The 16,028-nt window shown below is 36.8% G+C and overlaps 1 protein-coding gene across 1 annotated transcript; it reads left to right on the top strand.

The window, feature by feature from the left end:
* Positions 1–2,050: 2,050 nt before the first annotated feature.
* On the top strand, positions 2,051–15,322 carry LOC139473767 (novel acetylcholine receptor chaperone-like). The gene is made up of 3 exons (XM_071256517.1): positions 2,051–2,179; positions 3,347–3,482; positions 5,523–15,322. Exons 1-3 carry the CDS (start codon positions 2,051–2,053, stop codon positions 5,762–5,764), a joined length of 507 nt encoding a protein of 168 aa, XP_071112618.1. The 3' UTR covers positions 5,765–15,322.
* Positions 15,323–16,028: the final 706 nt, after the last annotated feature.

Raw genomic sequence — 16,028 nt, 5'->3', positions numbered from 1 at the left:
TCTTATTTGAGTGACTCTGGTATTCATTAATATAAATCCACTCGCAATATTTAATCTACTCGAGTGGGTGTATGGCAACTGCTATATGACCACATTGAAGGACGTGCACTCGACCATTGCCTGGTTGCCTTTGTTTGTCATCGTACCCCAACGTTGGCCGATGCTGCTCCCACTGCACATTGCAGGCTTGCAGTTTTGGACGACGTCGCTTGTATTATACACACTATTGAGATACCGATTGGTTTATATACACACTATTGAGATACCGATTGGTTTATATACACACTATTGAGATACCGATTGGTTTATATACACACTATTGAGATACCGATTGGTTTATATACACACTATTGAGATACCGATTGGTCTATATATACACTATATTGGGACACCGATTGGTTTATATGCACACTATATTGGGACATCGATTGGTTTATATACATACTATTGAGATACCGATTGGTTTATAAATACACTATATTGGGACACCGATTGGTTTATTTACATACTATTGAGTGAGTGAGTGAGTCGGGTTTAACGCCGCTTTTAACATTATTCCAGTTATATCACGGCGTACATACTATTGAGATACCGATTGGTTTATGTATACACTATATTGGGACACCGATTGGTTTATATACACACTATATTGGGACATCGATTGGTTTATATATACACAATATTGGGACACCGATTGGTTTATATACACACTATATTGGGACATCGATTGGTTTATATACACACTATATTGGGACACCGATTGGTTTGTATATACACTATATTGGGACACCGATTGGTTTATATACACACTATATTGGGACATCGATTGGTTTATATACACACAATATTGGGACACCGATTGGTTGGATATATACCCCCTATTGGGACACCGATTGGTTTGTATGCACACTACTGGGACATAGATTGGTTGTATAAATACCACTACTGGGACACTGATTGGTTGGATATATACCCGCTATTGGAACACCGATTGGTTGTGTATAAACCCACTATTGGAACACCGATATATATATATATATATATATATATATATATATATATATATATATATATATATATATATATTGAGACACTGGTTAGTTGCATATATACCCACTAATGAGTGGGTTTAACGCCGCTTTTAACATTATTCCAGTTATATCACGGCGTGTCAGCTCAATGTGGGAGGATAGCCCGAAGTTTTCCAAGTCTCTGCATGACGTTTACCACTTTGGTAAAACCCACGAGCACGGGTATGGTGCTGACAAACCTAGAAACATAATCGGGGCGAACCGGGATTCGACCCCACAATGATAGGTATCTGGCGTGCCCAAGGGCCGCAACTCTGGACAGCGAATCGCGGCACCTCAGACGACTGCCCCCACCCACAATTGGGACACCGATTGGTTTGATATATACCCACTATTGGGACACCGATTGGTTGGATATATACCCGCTGCTGGGACACCGATTGGTTGGATATATACCCAAAGTATCCCTGAAAACCTTCCCTGTTCCACGTGCGTTTGCAAAGTGTTTTCAACCATAATACAGACTACGTATCCAATGTTGGTAGCAGTAATGTAGTTAAAACGCCACTGATAAGTCGTTATTAAGCTGTTGGTATATAAGAAAAGGTTTATAGATAGATATTAAGGTAGATATCTATATAGTGTTATCCTTGTGCGCAAACGCTAAGCATTACTTTCTGATTAATATGGCAGAGCTGATAACGAATCACTAGCAGCAATTATTTTTGGGGGAGGAAAATTTAAATACGAACTGTTGTTTTATAGCAATAACGTAATAAATAGTTCTATTAATTTAGATAAATTACTTGTACTCCCTACAGAGAAAAGGGTGAATGAAAACATGAAATATTCTTTTTCATATTTTTTTCCGTTTTACTTTAGTTTTACAGATGAAATGTGTTATAATCTGTTTTTCTTCGAAACAAGAAAAAAGTTGTTTTGCATGTTTAACATGGACAGAATCATTTTTCGTTATTGAATCCCCTCATTCGACTTTTATTTCTGTCACCGGAAGTGGCATGTTAGAGCAGACAGCAATGGCTTCGATTGTGTTGCGGGTCATGTCTCTGACTTTGGGACTCTTCTTTGTTTTTGTGGGCACGATTAAGCTCACGCCGTCGGTTAATGGAGAAATATACAAAGAAATGGTACTTTTATATTTCTAGTAGAAATATATTTACTTGATTGCCTCCGTTAGTGGCAAGGCAAAGCCAGCTGAATACGACATGTAAATGATCATTTGATTTGTGTTAGGCTAGTAACTTGGTGTAGCCAAGTGGTTCTATGTTTGTGCTTGCGAGTTCTTACAAGTAAAGTCTTATCGAATCTTCTTGAAGAAATTTGTTAGAATGAAAACATTTTTCAGTCGTTAGTGCGACCATGCAGCGAAATAATAGTAAATCTATGCCACTAATTGTTCCAAACAACCACAATGATAAAGGTTATCAGAGACCATATAATAGACTCTATTATATGGTCTCTGAGGTTATTCAGATAATCATTTAACACGCCTTTGACTATGCTACGCTGAGCAAATGTTGAGATTCATTACTGAATTGCAGTTTACCTGATGCATTAGTTTCACCCTAACTGATTCTTTTAGAGCTGGTTCCTAGCAACCTATGATTGTTGTAAGAGGTGACCAAATGGATCAATCGGTGATTTGGTTGATCTTGTGTCATCGTACCCTCAGGGTGTTGATTGTTGCTCACTATATCAATTAATAATTGTCTGATCTAGACTTGATTATTTACTGGCCGCTGTCACATAGCTGGAATATTACTGAGTGCAGTGTTAACTAAAACATAATGAACTTAACTGTATGGTTAGGGTGCCTTATAGTGGAGATGAACTGTTGAGTACAGGATATGACTACTGGCCACGAACCTGTTCTTACCATTTTCTATTTCTGAAATATTTGAAAATGAAAGATTACTCCACTAACTTTGTTTTTCAGTATTAGAAATTGGCACTAGTCCTATAGTCCTTGCCAAACTGCCCAAAAGTTAAGGTATCGTAAGGACTAGTAGAGATTTTCTATTTTTAAGTGTTTTGCTGTGTTCTCATTATAAGGACTAAAACTATTTTTTATGTGAAACTTACCAGTGCACTCATTTCGACTATGAAGACAGAAAGTACATTTTGGATGATGCCCACTGATGATCTAAACAAATCTTCTCCCACCATTAACCAATTCCTTGTCAGTTTCTTTCCTGATTCTACTATACATGTGTGATGCTCTTTAAAAGTCTGCTATTACTAGTTATTGTGTTATGAAAACTGCTTTATGTAATCATGACTTTATTGTGTTTCAGAGGAAAACATACATTCGAAACTCAAAAGTTTTTCCGCTTGTAAAACAGACTGGATGGAAACCAAATCCTCACACTTACCGGAAAGCTGTGGGAACGGCCGAGGTTGTATGTGGCATTCTTTTGGCATTTGTACCAGGTATGTACAGAGTCAATACCTTTTAGTGGACCTCCCATGTAGCAATGACACTGCCGGAACATGTGACTGAGTAGTGAGGGAACCACATGTTGAGAATAACAGAGCTCCAGATAACCTTTTGAGCAATTGAGTTTTTACTCTTGGCTTTCTATTTTAATTGTGTTATTACATTTTTCATTGGGTAACCAATATTTTTTCACTCATCTGTTCATCACTCTATTGGGGGTTTCCAAAAATTAGTGAACATTTTAAGATTTAAAAAAAAATGAAATAATGTTTGAGATGTACATAACCGTTCTAAATACAATGAAATATATAGGCTTGACACGGAAAGTAAATTAGCTCGTAATTTTGTTTCGGAAATTAGCTCATTTGTACGCATGCTGAAAAAGCTTCATTGCATATTTATGTGTGCTGTTTTTATACATTTGAGTTTTTCATTTAATGCATGTGTTTCTGTGCGCAAGTTATTTGAAAGTAATTGGGTTTTGAATATTTCTGGTGGGTATTACGCAAATACGCTGCTTATCTGTAGCTCTGAATGATACAAAATCATATAACTGACAAGGTTTCAGGTCTTTCTGAGTCGATGTGTTTGTGTGAGACTTCCTTAGAAATCCTGGCTACTATTATGTCATTTTTCAAGGATACTGAGAAAGAAAGCTTCAATGTATGGTATTTCTGTTCTCTTTCATGCTTGTCATTAATGAATTATTGAATGCCTAAGATATATTGTTTTTTTCAAAACAGGCACATTTTTCTAAAATGCCATTATTTATTGTGCAGAGTTGTGTCCTCAAGGTGTGCCAGAAAAATATAATTTTGGGTTCTATTCCTTTTATCAGTGATTATGTTTCTAGTTTTGTCAACATCATACCTATACACTTAAGTATCACCACGACGAATAGGTCTTCAGCAACCCATGCTTGTCGTAAAAGGCGACTATGCTTGTCGTAAGAAGCAACTAACGGGATCAGGTGGCCAGGCTCGCTGACTTGGTTGATGCGTGTCATCATATCCCAGTTGCGTGGATCGATGCTCATAATATCAATAACTGGATTGTCTGGTCCAGTCTTGATTTTTTACAGACTGTCGTCATATAGCTGGAATATTTCTGAGTGCGGGGTTAAAAAACAAAAGGAATCACCACAGTGGTTTACCATCTAAGATTTTCTTTACATTCATCTTTCTTCCATATCAAGCTGACATGCCACACTATTCAAAGCAGTGCATGCACATCGCTATATAACGTGTCATTAAACCCCATTTCACCTCACCTCATTGAAATACTGTACAAAGTGGCATTACCCACTCACACATTATTTTAAAACCAGTAATTAAGCTTGTTTTATCATGTTTATATATTTACCAATTTCCTACTTTTCTAATCATTAATTTTTTTCACATGGAAAATTTTGTTCAAAATAAATCAGTAAATTGTTTCAGGTATAGATTTAACAACAAATTTGTATGTAGCCAGCAGGGGTTGCTCACTTTAAGAATTACTGACCCTTCTCCTAACTAACTGGCGAATCTGTGGTCGCATTGCCACCTAGCATGGCTCTCAAAATTTTAGAACTCATCACCCCTTGAAAGTTCTACCTGCACTCTTAGATTAAATCTTGGCTTCTGTTTGCCTCATAACATAGTGATTTATGAGCAAATGAAGTTGTTGTACACAATATTACAAAATGGGGGCTGGTTGTCATTCTACCGAGATGATCCACTTAAAAAAATTAAGCATACACAGAGAAGGGATGACATTTTGATTAGCGAGATGGGTCATCTTCTTCGTGTTTCAGCAAGCCCTTTGTAATTTTAACTGGACACAGGCCAACTGGCCAGCAGTTAAATCAACCCCTGCTGTTTTGACTACACATTACCTTTTGTTGTTGTCCTCATGCCGAAGACCCGGGTTTGATTCTTGACATGGGTACAACGTGTGGTTGTGGTTTCTGGTGACCCCCTCAGTGATATTGTTGGAATATTGCTAAAAGCGGCGTAAAACCGTACTCACTCACTCACTTTTGTTGTTGACAGGTGCACTGAAGGAAGCAAGCAATGTTGTGCTCTTAACAATCACAGTCAACGACATCTATGCCCACTTTGCTCTAGATGAAGGATTGGAGAAAATGAGCCCAGCTATCGTGTTTGCGCTACTATTGACCTGTCGACTTATCATCTTCCTGCAATCTTTGACAGCAGAGCCCAAATCTGTGTTTTCCAAGAAAGTACGCCCTGAACAACCTGTAGCTCCACCAGAAGAAAAGAAAGACCAGTGAATTAATTATTTAGCCAGTTTTTGTTTGATCTCAAGGTGACATGTTTAAAATCATCAAAACATCTAAGTAATGCTACTTTTTTTTATATATCCAGGACTCCAATAATCAATAACATCTTTGAAAGTATTGATCTGTATGTAAATTGAGATAAACCTGATAAAAGACTTTTACTGTAGGAGTTTCATATTACATTTTGTATATTTGTAGTCCTGAGGTCCTTTTGCAACCAGGCCAGAAAATACACTATTTCATTTTCAAAATATATCTTTGGTGATCTGAATGTGGAAAGTATCCTCCTAGAACTTGAATGTATAAGAACTGTAAAACTAACTCTGTTTTCAGAGACTACTGCCAACTTAGTGAAAAGGGGAGTATATATATATACAGTATAAACGTTGTTCCAGTCTGAATGTTTGAATCATTGATATGTTTGGTAATTCAACATGCAACAATGATCTGTAATCATTGAAAAATAGTCTGTAAGAAATAGGATTGAAATCCTAGAGCGAGAGAGGTTAGATTTGTAGCTCCATATTGTGTACTTCTCAATCATATGATTATGATAAGTCTGCTATATGGTACAGTGGATAATTATCCCGATCAGCATTTGTTATTACATGAAAAACAATTCATTTTTCTTAGCACTCATCCCAAACATTATTACATTTTGGCAAAATTTTAGTTGCAAAGTTTTCACTCATCCTTGAATACCTGAAACAATTACCTTACTCTACCTTTGGGCAATTGGTGGAGTGCCTAACACTTTCAAGGAATTATAAAATCATATGATGAAATATTTTGGTTGAATTGTTTTAAGATATGTCAATTTTTTTATCATTTTGAATCCTGTCTTTGGTTTATCTTTTTAAGAAAAGACTTAAGTGAAATATTGCAACAAGGTTATGCTCAGGAATTGGGACAAATTTTGTTTAAATGCCTGCAAATTGACTAGTATTTGCCTACAGCATTATGACAGTGTCCAATTTCTTGCTAGTACCCGGTAGTTGTCTGGAGCTACCTCAGATCTGGTGTGAAAAGGAATTACTGATAAAGTGAAAGAATAAACACAATTCTATTTGTTTTGTATGTCAAACATTTTTTGATATTTTGGGCTGTTGAAAAACAAAACAAATCAACTTATCAGCTTCATTTTGTCAATTGTGTCAGTCTGCGACTTTAGCCACTAAAGTAAACTTTTGTTTGGTCTTTTAACCTAAGCTGGTAATAGTCACTCTAAAATCTACTCAAAATGATGCCAAGAGACAATATTGGTCTGGTAGTTTTTAAAGGGTTTTTGCACAGACTGTTTTGTACATTAGTTTGGAGTCATGCTGTTTTCATGAAATCTTCAAAGATATTTTGTTATGGAGGCTGGACCAAACTATCATTGGCTAAAATCATTACTTTCTTTCAGTGTTATGTTTTATTTCTAATATTCTACATTGTTTTCTGTTTTGTTTGATCTCATCGGAAATTAAGTTCTCCACAAATTTGTTGGAATATGTTTTACTTCAAGTTGAAAGTAAAACCTGTTTGCTTAAAAAAGAGACTTTTTCTTGTCTACAATGCTTTTAATTAACCATCTTTTCACACTTTATCACTGGAAAATCTGAAGATGGTGCATGCCACCTTGCATTTTGTAGATACAATGATGCTTTCTTATCCATGAAATACCTTTTTCCTACCATTCATGAGAATTATTTTTGCAAATGGTTCCTCAATTAAATCCTTCTAGCATGTACATTGCAGTTATTGCTTTCCTTCAATACCAGGGTTTGTACAGGCTTGACAAGGCCTTGACTTTTAGTGTTAACCTTGAAGAGCCTTGAAAATCACCAACATAGCTTGAAAAGCCGTGCATTTGTACAAGTTTTGTTAATAAAAGTATTAAAGCACACAAAAATGTGAACCAAGTTTATGTGAGATTTATCAGTGATAGATTTGTGTGCAAAGACAATGAAGAATTCATGACAAACTTAATTTAATCTTTTATTGGGTGTGAAAATAAATCTTTTTGGAAAATGTCTGATTGTCATACTGCTTTTGAAAGTATGATATAATATTATAGTATGCTGGATTTAATACCATATTTACTGAGTGAGGCTAATAACCCAACTAAAAAGCCTTGAAAATGACAGTTGACAGCCTTGAATCTTTATTTTCCATCTCTGTATGAACCTTGAATGTATATTAAGCACAATGTAAGAAACAACACCAAAACCTTTGTATATGTTGCTGTTTGTAAGTTATTGATACAAGACAGCCATAAAATGGTTCATAATTACTGCAACGTTTTGTTCGCAAGCCTTCAACTGTATTGATGAAAGATGATGCAAATGTCAACCTCAGTTGTCAGGGATGCATTCAAGACAAAGCAGTGCGAGGTGGCTTTGTGGTTAGGTGTGTTACAATCATAAAACAGAATGTGGTGTATATGTTTAGGTTTTTATATTTATTAAATTCCACTTGGATCATTTTCCACCTCAGATATTTATCTACCCTAGATTTTTGTACACAGCAAGGGCAGGTAACTCATGCTTACGTGTGCCCTCTTTTGGCACTGTAGTAGATGATGACTTCATATTCATAATAGCACCATGTATGTGCAGATGGCTTGTAGTAAATATGTTTTGTAAAGATTTATGATTCTTTTGGTCTGACAAAATATGTTTTAAGCATAATGATAATATTGTTAGTTACATTGCCCTGCATTGATCTGATAATGACAATATAGCATGTTGAATTGAATGTTTGAATCTTGACATGGATTTTTCATCCCAGTGAGGATAGTTTCTATGATTGGAGGTGAATAACTGTCAATGTCCTTGAATGCATCCTTGGTGTACATTCCACAGATACAAGCATGTGCATGCTTTGCTTTATAAATTGTAGATGTGATGAGGGTAATCATGCCCATTGCCACACAAAAGACACATAGCGCCAGATTTTCTTATAAGCACTTCATCTGACAGGACACTGCAAACCATCACAAGTCAGAGCCTGCTAAATGCAGCTTGTTTACAGACTGCTACAACATGTTTTAAGGATGTCTATCATGCAGCTGTAGATTGTTATTGGAGAGCACAACACACTGTATGTCTGTCTGTCGCTGACATGAAGAACTGCAGCTGTAGTTTCTTGTATTGGAGAGCACAACACACTGTATGTCTGTCTGTCGCTGACACGAAGAACTGCAGCTGTAGTTTCTTGTATTGGAGAGCACAACACACTTTATGTCTGTCTGTCGCTGACACGAAGAATGGCAGCTGAAAATCTTAAAGTAGGAGTCATCCTTTAAAGTGCAGTGTTTTTCAAACAATAAGTAAATCAAGTTTTGATTTGGTTGTTTGTTAACACGTATGCCCAGCAGTAGAATGCATACTGGCCATGTTCAGTTCCATTTGCCATTATGGATTGCCATGACATGGATTCTGTTCCTGTAGGCGCCCCAACCAACTTCTAGACCAATCTGTAAGTAAACTTTATAAGCGTCATCGCACAATTCCGAAAATGAATTTCCGACTTCCACATTTAATTGTGTACTTTCCACATCCCGTTACCAAAAAAAGCACAGTCAATTTTTTAAGCGTTCAGGGCACTTATTTCGGTGAAAACGAGAACACAGACCCATTGGACATCCTCAAAAAGGTGGATACAGCAGTTGCAATAGCACAAAATAGATACAGTATAATTGTGACATATTGTGATGCACATAAGTGAAAGCTTGGTTAAAATAGTTTTATTAGATTACAGCAGTCCTGGGCATGTTTCCAATACAGCGTATTGCTAGTATCATGTTAGCAAAGTCTACTGAAGTTATCCTACTGCAGTCAGCATGATCAAACAGCATTATGATGTGGTTTGTGTCCACATCTGACTAAGATATCTATTGATATTTTATGATTTTCATGGACATTTGTGGATATGAGACATTTTGTCAGACATTGCCTTGTATAGTGTATATTGAAAAATTGCACTCTTTGATATACAAATGTGGTATTAGATTTTGTAAATTTTATGTACTCTGCACATGGCGTTACATTGTGTAGTGTTGCCTGTGTCCATCTCTTCACATCTTCTCGAGGCAAGAGAGTTAACTGACTTAAAAGTCCAGTTTCCACCCTTGCCAAACTAGGCTGGAATTACTGGGCTCGATTGTAGCGCCACCACTGGCTATTACCAGTTATGTCCCTTCTAAGCCTCTCCTATGGACCAATCAGATTCCGCCGCTTATATTACTTGCATTTGCTTCAAACAAAATGGTGGCGCCCATTCAGGACGATCTGATCGATAATCAAGATCTGTTTTGTGATAAAACAGGTCTTACATCGCAAAATGCATCAGATCACATGAGCATCTTGTTTAAAAACATAAAACGATTTGGTAAATATCTGCTGACGAGTTGGCGGTGCACATGCTTTGCAAATCCTGCAATCAACCGAAAACTGCACGACAGTTTATGAACCGAATTTTGATTTCGGTGCGCAATTTGTTTGGACTATGCATAGACTCGTTAGTCCAACCTTAATGTAACTCCATAATACCAGCCTAGTTCGGCAAGGGTGGAAACTGAACTTTTATAGTTGGTTAACTCTCTTGCCTCGGGAAGATGATCTCTTCAGTGCATAAGTTCTAAATTTACAGCTGATAAAAAGGCAAGGATAGCAGAGATGTTAGTTTTTGGAATGTCAGTTAATGTTGGGAATGCTCAAGTACATGTAGTCTGGTACTGGTAAAAATGGCCAAAATTATTTAGTCTTTGCCACTATTTTGACTGTTTAATAAAAGAATATGTGAGAATTTATACATGACAAGGTTACACTGTTCTGATGTCAAGGCTTTTGATAACCTTGATTAAAAAAGACCATGTATGCATGTGAAAACATTTACCAGTATTTACATTTTTGTTTTTTGAATTGTTTCAAGTTTATACAACTGATGTGAGTATTTTGTTGCTTATGTTGTAGTGTCTCTCTTCAATACTCCTAGTTTGTGCAATACTGCATGTGTATACCTTTACATTTCTACTTGTATGACAACTGTATTAAGTCTATTTGCTCAATGTTATGTATTTACAACTGTTTGTAAAACAAGATCTGTTAATGACTGACAGTGTTACATTGTCCTTGGTGACATGTCTGTTACAATAACAGAACTTCCGTATCATGCAATCACATTAAAATCTGATCTGTTATTATGATACGACTCCTTCATAGGTCACAGGTGCAAACCTTGACCACCATATATGGATGAAGGATGCATGGGTTCTTGATCCAATCATAGGTCAGCTTTCTAAACCAATATGTTATATTTCTCTACAACCTCATTTTGGAAATTTTGATTTTAACTAAGAAAAACCCACAAAATATGTTTTCCCGAGTATTCAATTCTGCTATCAGGATATCCTAGCTGCAAGGCATCGGGGCGAGTCAAGTACTTGTGATATCGCCCCTTGTTTGAGTCATGAATAAACAGTGTATTTTGATTCGATGGCTATTATGAGCATTGTGTCATGTGGAGTGTACGCAGGACCGCAGGGTAGCCTTGTGGATAAAGCGTCAGCTTGTCACGCTGAAGGCCTGGGTTCGATGCCCCCATGGATACAATGTAGAAAGCCCACTTCTGTGTCCCCTGCTGTGATATTGCTTTAGTATTGCTAAAAGTGGTGTTAAACTCACTCACTGGAGCGGACACAAAACGAAAACATGGTTGCAGATGTGTCCAGGGTATTTTTCATAATAGAATAGAATACTCTTGATAATCGAGGCTAACTACTAATATGCCCATCGCCAAATGCAATGTAGAAGTAGAATGTTTTGCTCCTATTTACCTTCATGTCATTATGTTGGCTCGTTACTTCAGCATTTACTCTATGATGTCATGTTAGCTGTTGAGATGTTACCTGTCTTAGTTCATCTTGTGTAATTGCATTATATTAAACCAAAGATTAGTTTAGTTGTTTGTGACCTTTGGTTGTATTATTTTGAGCAGATATTCATTTTGAAAACAAACTTTCATAGTATGGTTATTTCAATGAAGCTTAGTGCTGGTTCCTGCTGTCATCATAGCTCAATAGCCCTATTAGGAAAAAGTACCTGTGGGGTAGCCTAGTGATTAAGGCGTTCACTCGCCATGCTGAAGGCCCGGGTTTGATTCCCCACATGGGTACAATGTGTGAAGCCCATTTTCTGGTGTCCCCTGCCATGATATTGCTGGTATATTGCTAAAAGTGGCGTAAAACCAAAATCAACCACTCAGTCACTGTGTGTTTCAGAGTTTCTGTCATATATTGTCACATTGTTAGGGCATTTAGTGATTTTGATGAATCTAGATTTCTACTTTTCTGTATTGTTTTCGGACTCCTCCAAGAGGAATTCTTTGACTCAGCATAAGGGAAAATGTGACCTACTGCTCTTCATACTATGTATGTTTATCACAAGTCGTGTTTTGTCAACACGGGGCCTCATGGCCAATTTCAAACTATATTTTAGGAACACTTTGATATATATTTAATGCTTTTCAGTGTTTGAATAGAAGCATGATTGTTCAGGATCAGTAATCTCTCAAATCTTCTATCATCTTTGCCTAATAATGTATTTACAATTTATTGTATTCAATGTATTAGACAGTTTCCAAGGTTGTAGGCTTATCAAAGACCACTTATTCAGCTTTTTAAAAAGGTTAATCTTCTGAATACATCATCTTGATTAAAATATATTGAAAACTAAAGAACACATGAATGTTTTCAAGAAATGTAGGCAAGGTGCCTAACAGGTCAAATATATACATTATTAATGACCAGACTTGCAAATTATTATAGCCACTTCTGATGCTCAAATAAAAAAGCTCATATAAACCAGTCATCGAGGACACTGCATGGAGACAAAGTTAAAGAACACCCACGGTTGGAAGGCTGTGTGTTGCCATACCCACCAGCCAGGACTGATTAACTAAGGTCATAGGGAAAAACATTCTTTAACTCTTCTTGAGTAGTACGTCAGACCATATATTTCCTAAAACACTTTTCCCAGCACTGTTGAAACTATGCAGTGCTTTCACTGTTAGCTGATGATCTTTGCTAAGGACAGGTGTGATGGAAAGTTCCTCTGAATCTATTGTGACCCTTTAGTTGGAATTGAAAAAATGAAATTGTAAATGTATTGTATGTTGTTATACTGTATAATACATTAACTGCACTTTTTCTCAAATGTCTTTTGCAATGTATTTGTTTGCATGTTATCTCTCAACATCATGGAAACCATTCATCCACTTGGACTCATCCAACACTTGTGATACTTCGCAGCATGTGTACATTGCCATCCATACATCACCTTATTTATTGGATCATGTCGAGGCTTGACCAGGATTGTAACGGATGACATGGCTCCGGGGTACGACTGTAACACTGAAATCCGATGTTATGTACTCACACCACATGATGTAATATGTCTGAACGGTTTTAAGATAGTCTTGATTTTACATCGTTTGTGAGAAATGTAAACACTATTCAATCTTAATTTATCTAAACATGCCTATTTACTTTCAATTCTTTTCCAATGTGACTTTTTTCATGACAGGAGAATCCTATTTCTTTCAAGCATGTCTTTTTTCTGATAATTCACCACAATGACTGAGCACTTCATGTCATCAGTCATGTTTACAAGTGGGACATTTTCTGGAATTAATACTAATAATTTTCATTATTTATGTTTCTAATACGGACCTCTAACTGCAACTGATTAACCCTGAATTTGTGGGAAAACAGCAAATATATTAATGTATGGGAGGACATCAATTACTTCAGAAGACCTGAATTAACTTGTTTCACTGCCTAGAAGCAGAATTGTGTTCAGCATTCCAGTGTTCTATGTTGTATCACACAGCAAGTCAGTACAAGTGCATTGACTCCTCTGCGAACTGACAATTACGAAAGCAGGGTTTGCACAGGCTTGATGGGTCCCATTTCAGCTAAATTACCTTATACATGTTATGAGAAATGTAAATCTTTACATAATCTGAAAGAAGAACTTGTTGAAATTGTTCTCTAACTTTGAAGAAAAAATTTGTATACAATCTACCAATAGTCAGTAATCTCAGAAGTATGTCCATTCCAGTGAGGGCTGCTTAAATTTCAGAGTTGAATATGTCTGAATCTGTGACAAACTGAACCAAAAGTTCCGAAGCGTACCACATTTTTACATGCAAATAATGGGAGTGGCGTCTTTTAGGTCAAGCGTGATGCGATTTTAGAAAAAAAATCTTTGAATGTCGTTGAAGGAGTCTTGAAAAAAACTTGTTTCGTTGCTCATATTCTGAACGCAGCCTGATAAAGGGAATCTTAGTGATACAATTGCATTACATAAATAATGTCTTGTAGGTCTGAGGGAGTTTAGACAGTCGTAGAGTTATGATCGCCATGGCTTGCCAAGCATTTTCACGGTTCAGATACAAACAGTTATCATTTAGGAAGCATCTGTTTGGTTTGATATTTACTATTTACAAAACACCCACAATTGGAAGTCTGTGTGCTGCAACAGCCACCAGCCATGACAGGTTAACTACAGTCATATGAAAAAATCAGGTGTTCTTTACTCCTTTTGAGTAGTATATTATTTAGTGCTGATGTAAAACATATGTCACATTAATTATAAATTGCTCCAAAGTTGTTCTTGATACTGACGGATCAATTTAAGCATTTGTTGCTCACGTTTGTGTTGTGAAGTATTGAATGAATGTTATCGAAAGTCATTGCTTTGTTGTAGGTTGTGTTTTTTGCTATGTAACTTTCCATCCTCATTTGTGTAGGCTCAATGTGATTAGGGCTGGGATGGGTGACTCGGGGACTTAGGTCGGGTGGGTCCTGAGAATGACCCGGGTACCCACAGGACTACCCGGACCCGTGGTTAGTCATGTTGGTTGCTTTGTTGTTTAACCCCGCACTCAGCAATATTCCAGCTATAGGCGGTCTGTAAATAATCAAGTCTGGACCAGACTATCCAGTGATTGATAACATGAGCATCGATCCATGCAATTGGGATCGATGACATGCATCAACCAAGTCAGCATGCCTGACCACCCGATCCTGTTAATCGCCCCTTACAACAAGCATAGTCGCCTTTTACGGCAAACATGGGTTGATGAAGACCTATTCTACCCCGGATCTTGACAGGTCTGTTTGTCATGTGATATATTGTTTAATGATGATACAGTATAACTCCTGTTACACAACGAGTCACTATATGTTCGCATTTCTTGCTGACTATGGATGCATTCCATCTGAGTTTTATTTGTTTAAGATCAGATCATTTTATGCATGTATCTAAGCAGCTTTTGCCAGGACTTCGGTAAATCTTAAGACCAACAGCGAGTCCCCGGGTAGGGTCGAGTAATAGGGGATAGGTACCCGGGTAGTAAGTTTGGACTCGTCCCAGCCCTAAATGTGATTTTTCGAGTGTAACGACACATGATCTGAACATCATCCTTCCAGTCACTCTTCATCCTGCCATCATACATCTTTTATAAGTGTGTATCTGATGTGTCTTTTCAATAAAACCTATAAATGGCATATAAAGTGTTGTCTTTGATTTAGAGATGATTATAAAATCAGTGTGAGTGTCTGCTGTAATATGATTGGTAAAAGAATGTTAAATGGGATTGGAAATCTTTTGTACATTTCACTGCGTATGGATACATTTTTTGTTGTTCATCTTTTTTTTCTCAATCCAAAATTTGAAAACCCCCGTACCTTTCAGCTTGGCAAAATGGATACGACACTACAAATGTTAAGTTTGATTAATATTTATCAAAAAACTTTGATTACGTTGCTTTTGTCCACATTCTGCAAAACAGGTTGGGTCAGTTATCATGGAAGCATATGACATCATCAATATGTCATGACGTGATGACATTCCAGTTTGACCTCTAGTCATGCCAGTGTAAAGTCACGTTGGTCTAACAACACTGAGAATTCACATAAAGAGAGAGTGCTTCAGAAAAGGACTGACAACTTTTGTATTTTATAATGTTGATGAACATTGGGTTTTCAGATTTGGGGGTCTTATTGAGTATGCTAACGCTGTCGGTTCCAAATACAAATACCTATTAACACCTTTTAATCTGAAAACTCATACTGTATTTGCCATAATAAGCACCCTGCATGCTCAGAAAATTGATAGAGGGGGCACTATTAAAACCATACTCAAGTTAAAATTGTTTTCAAAGATCTGGTGGACAAACTTAGTTCAATTGACAATGAAACTAAGCC

Source organism: Haliotis cracherodii, unplaced genomic scaffold (genome assembly GCF_022045235.1).
Source record: "Haliotis cracherodii isolate W230 unplaced genomic scaffold, xgHalCrac1.p SCAF_3, whole genome shotgun sequence".
Taxonomy (NCBI): domain Eukaryota; kingdom Metazoa; phylum Mollusca; class Gastropoda; order Lepetellida; family Haliotidae; genus Haliotis; species Haliotis cracherodii.
This window is presented reverse-complemented; position numbering and strand designations above follow the sequence as displayed.

Bases quoted from the DNA above. Each gene is read 5' to 3' on its own strand.
- LOC139473767 (XM_071256517.1), top strand. From the start codon at position 2,051: ATGTTAGAGCAGACAGCAATGGCTTCGATTGTGTTGCGGGTCATGTCT. The intron at 2,180-3,346 runs GTACTTTTATAT...ATTGTGTTTCAG, and splicing joins GAGAAATATACAAAGAAATG to AGGAAAACATACATTCGAAA. The intron at 3,483-5,522 runs GTATGTACAGAG...TGTTGTTGACAG, and splicing joins TCTTTTGGCATTTGTACCAG to GTGCACTGAAGGAAGCAAGC.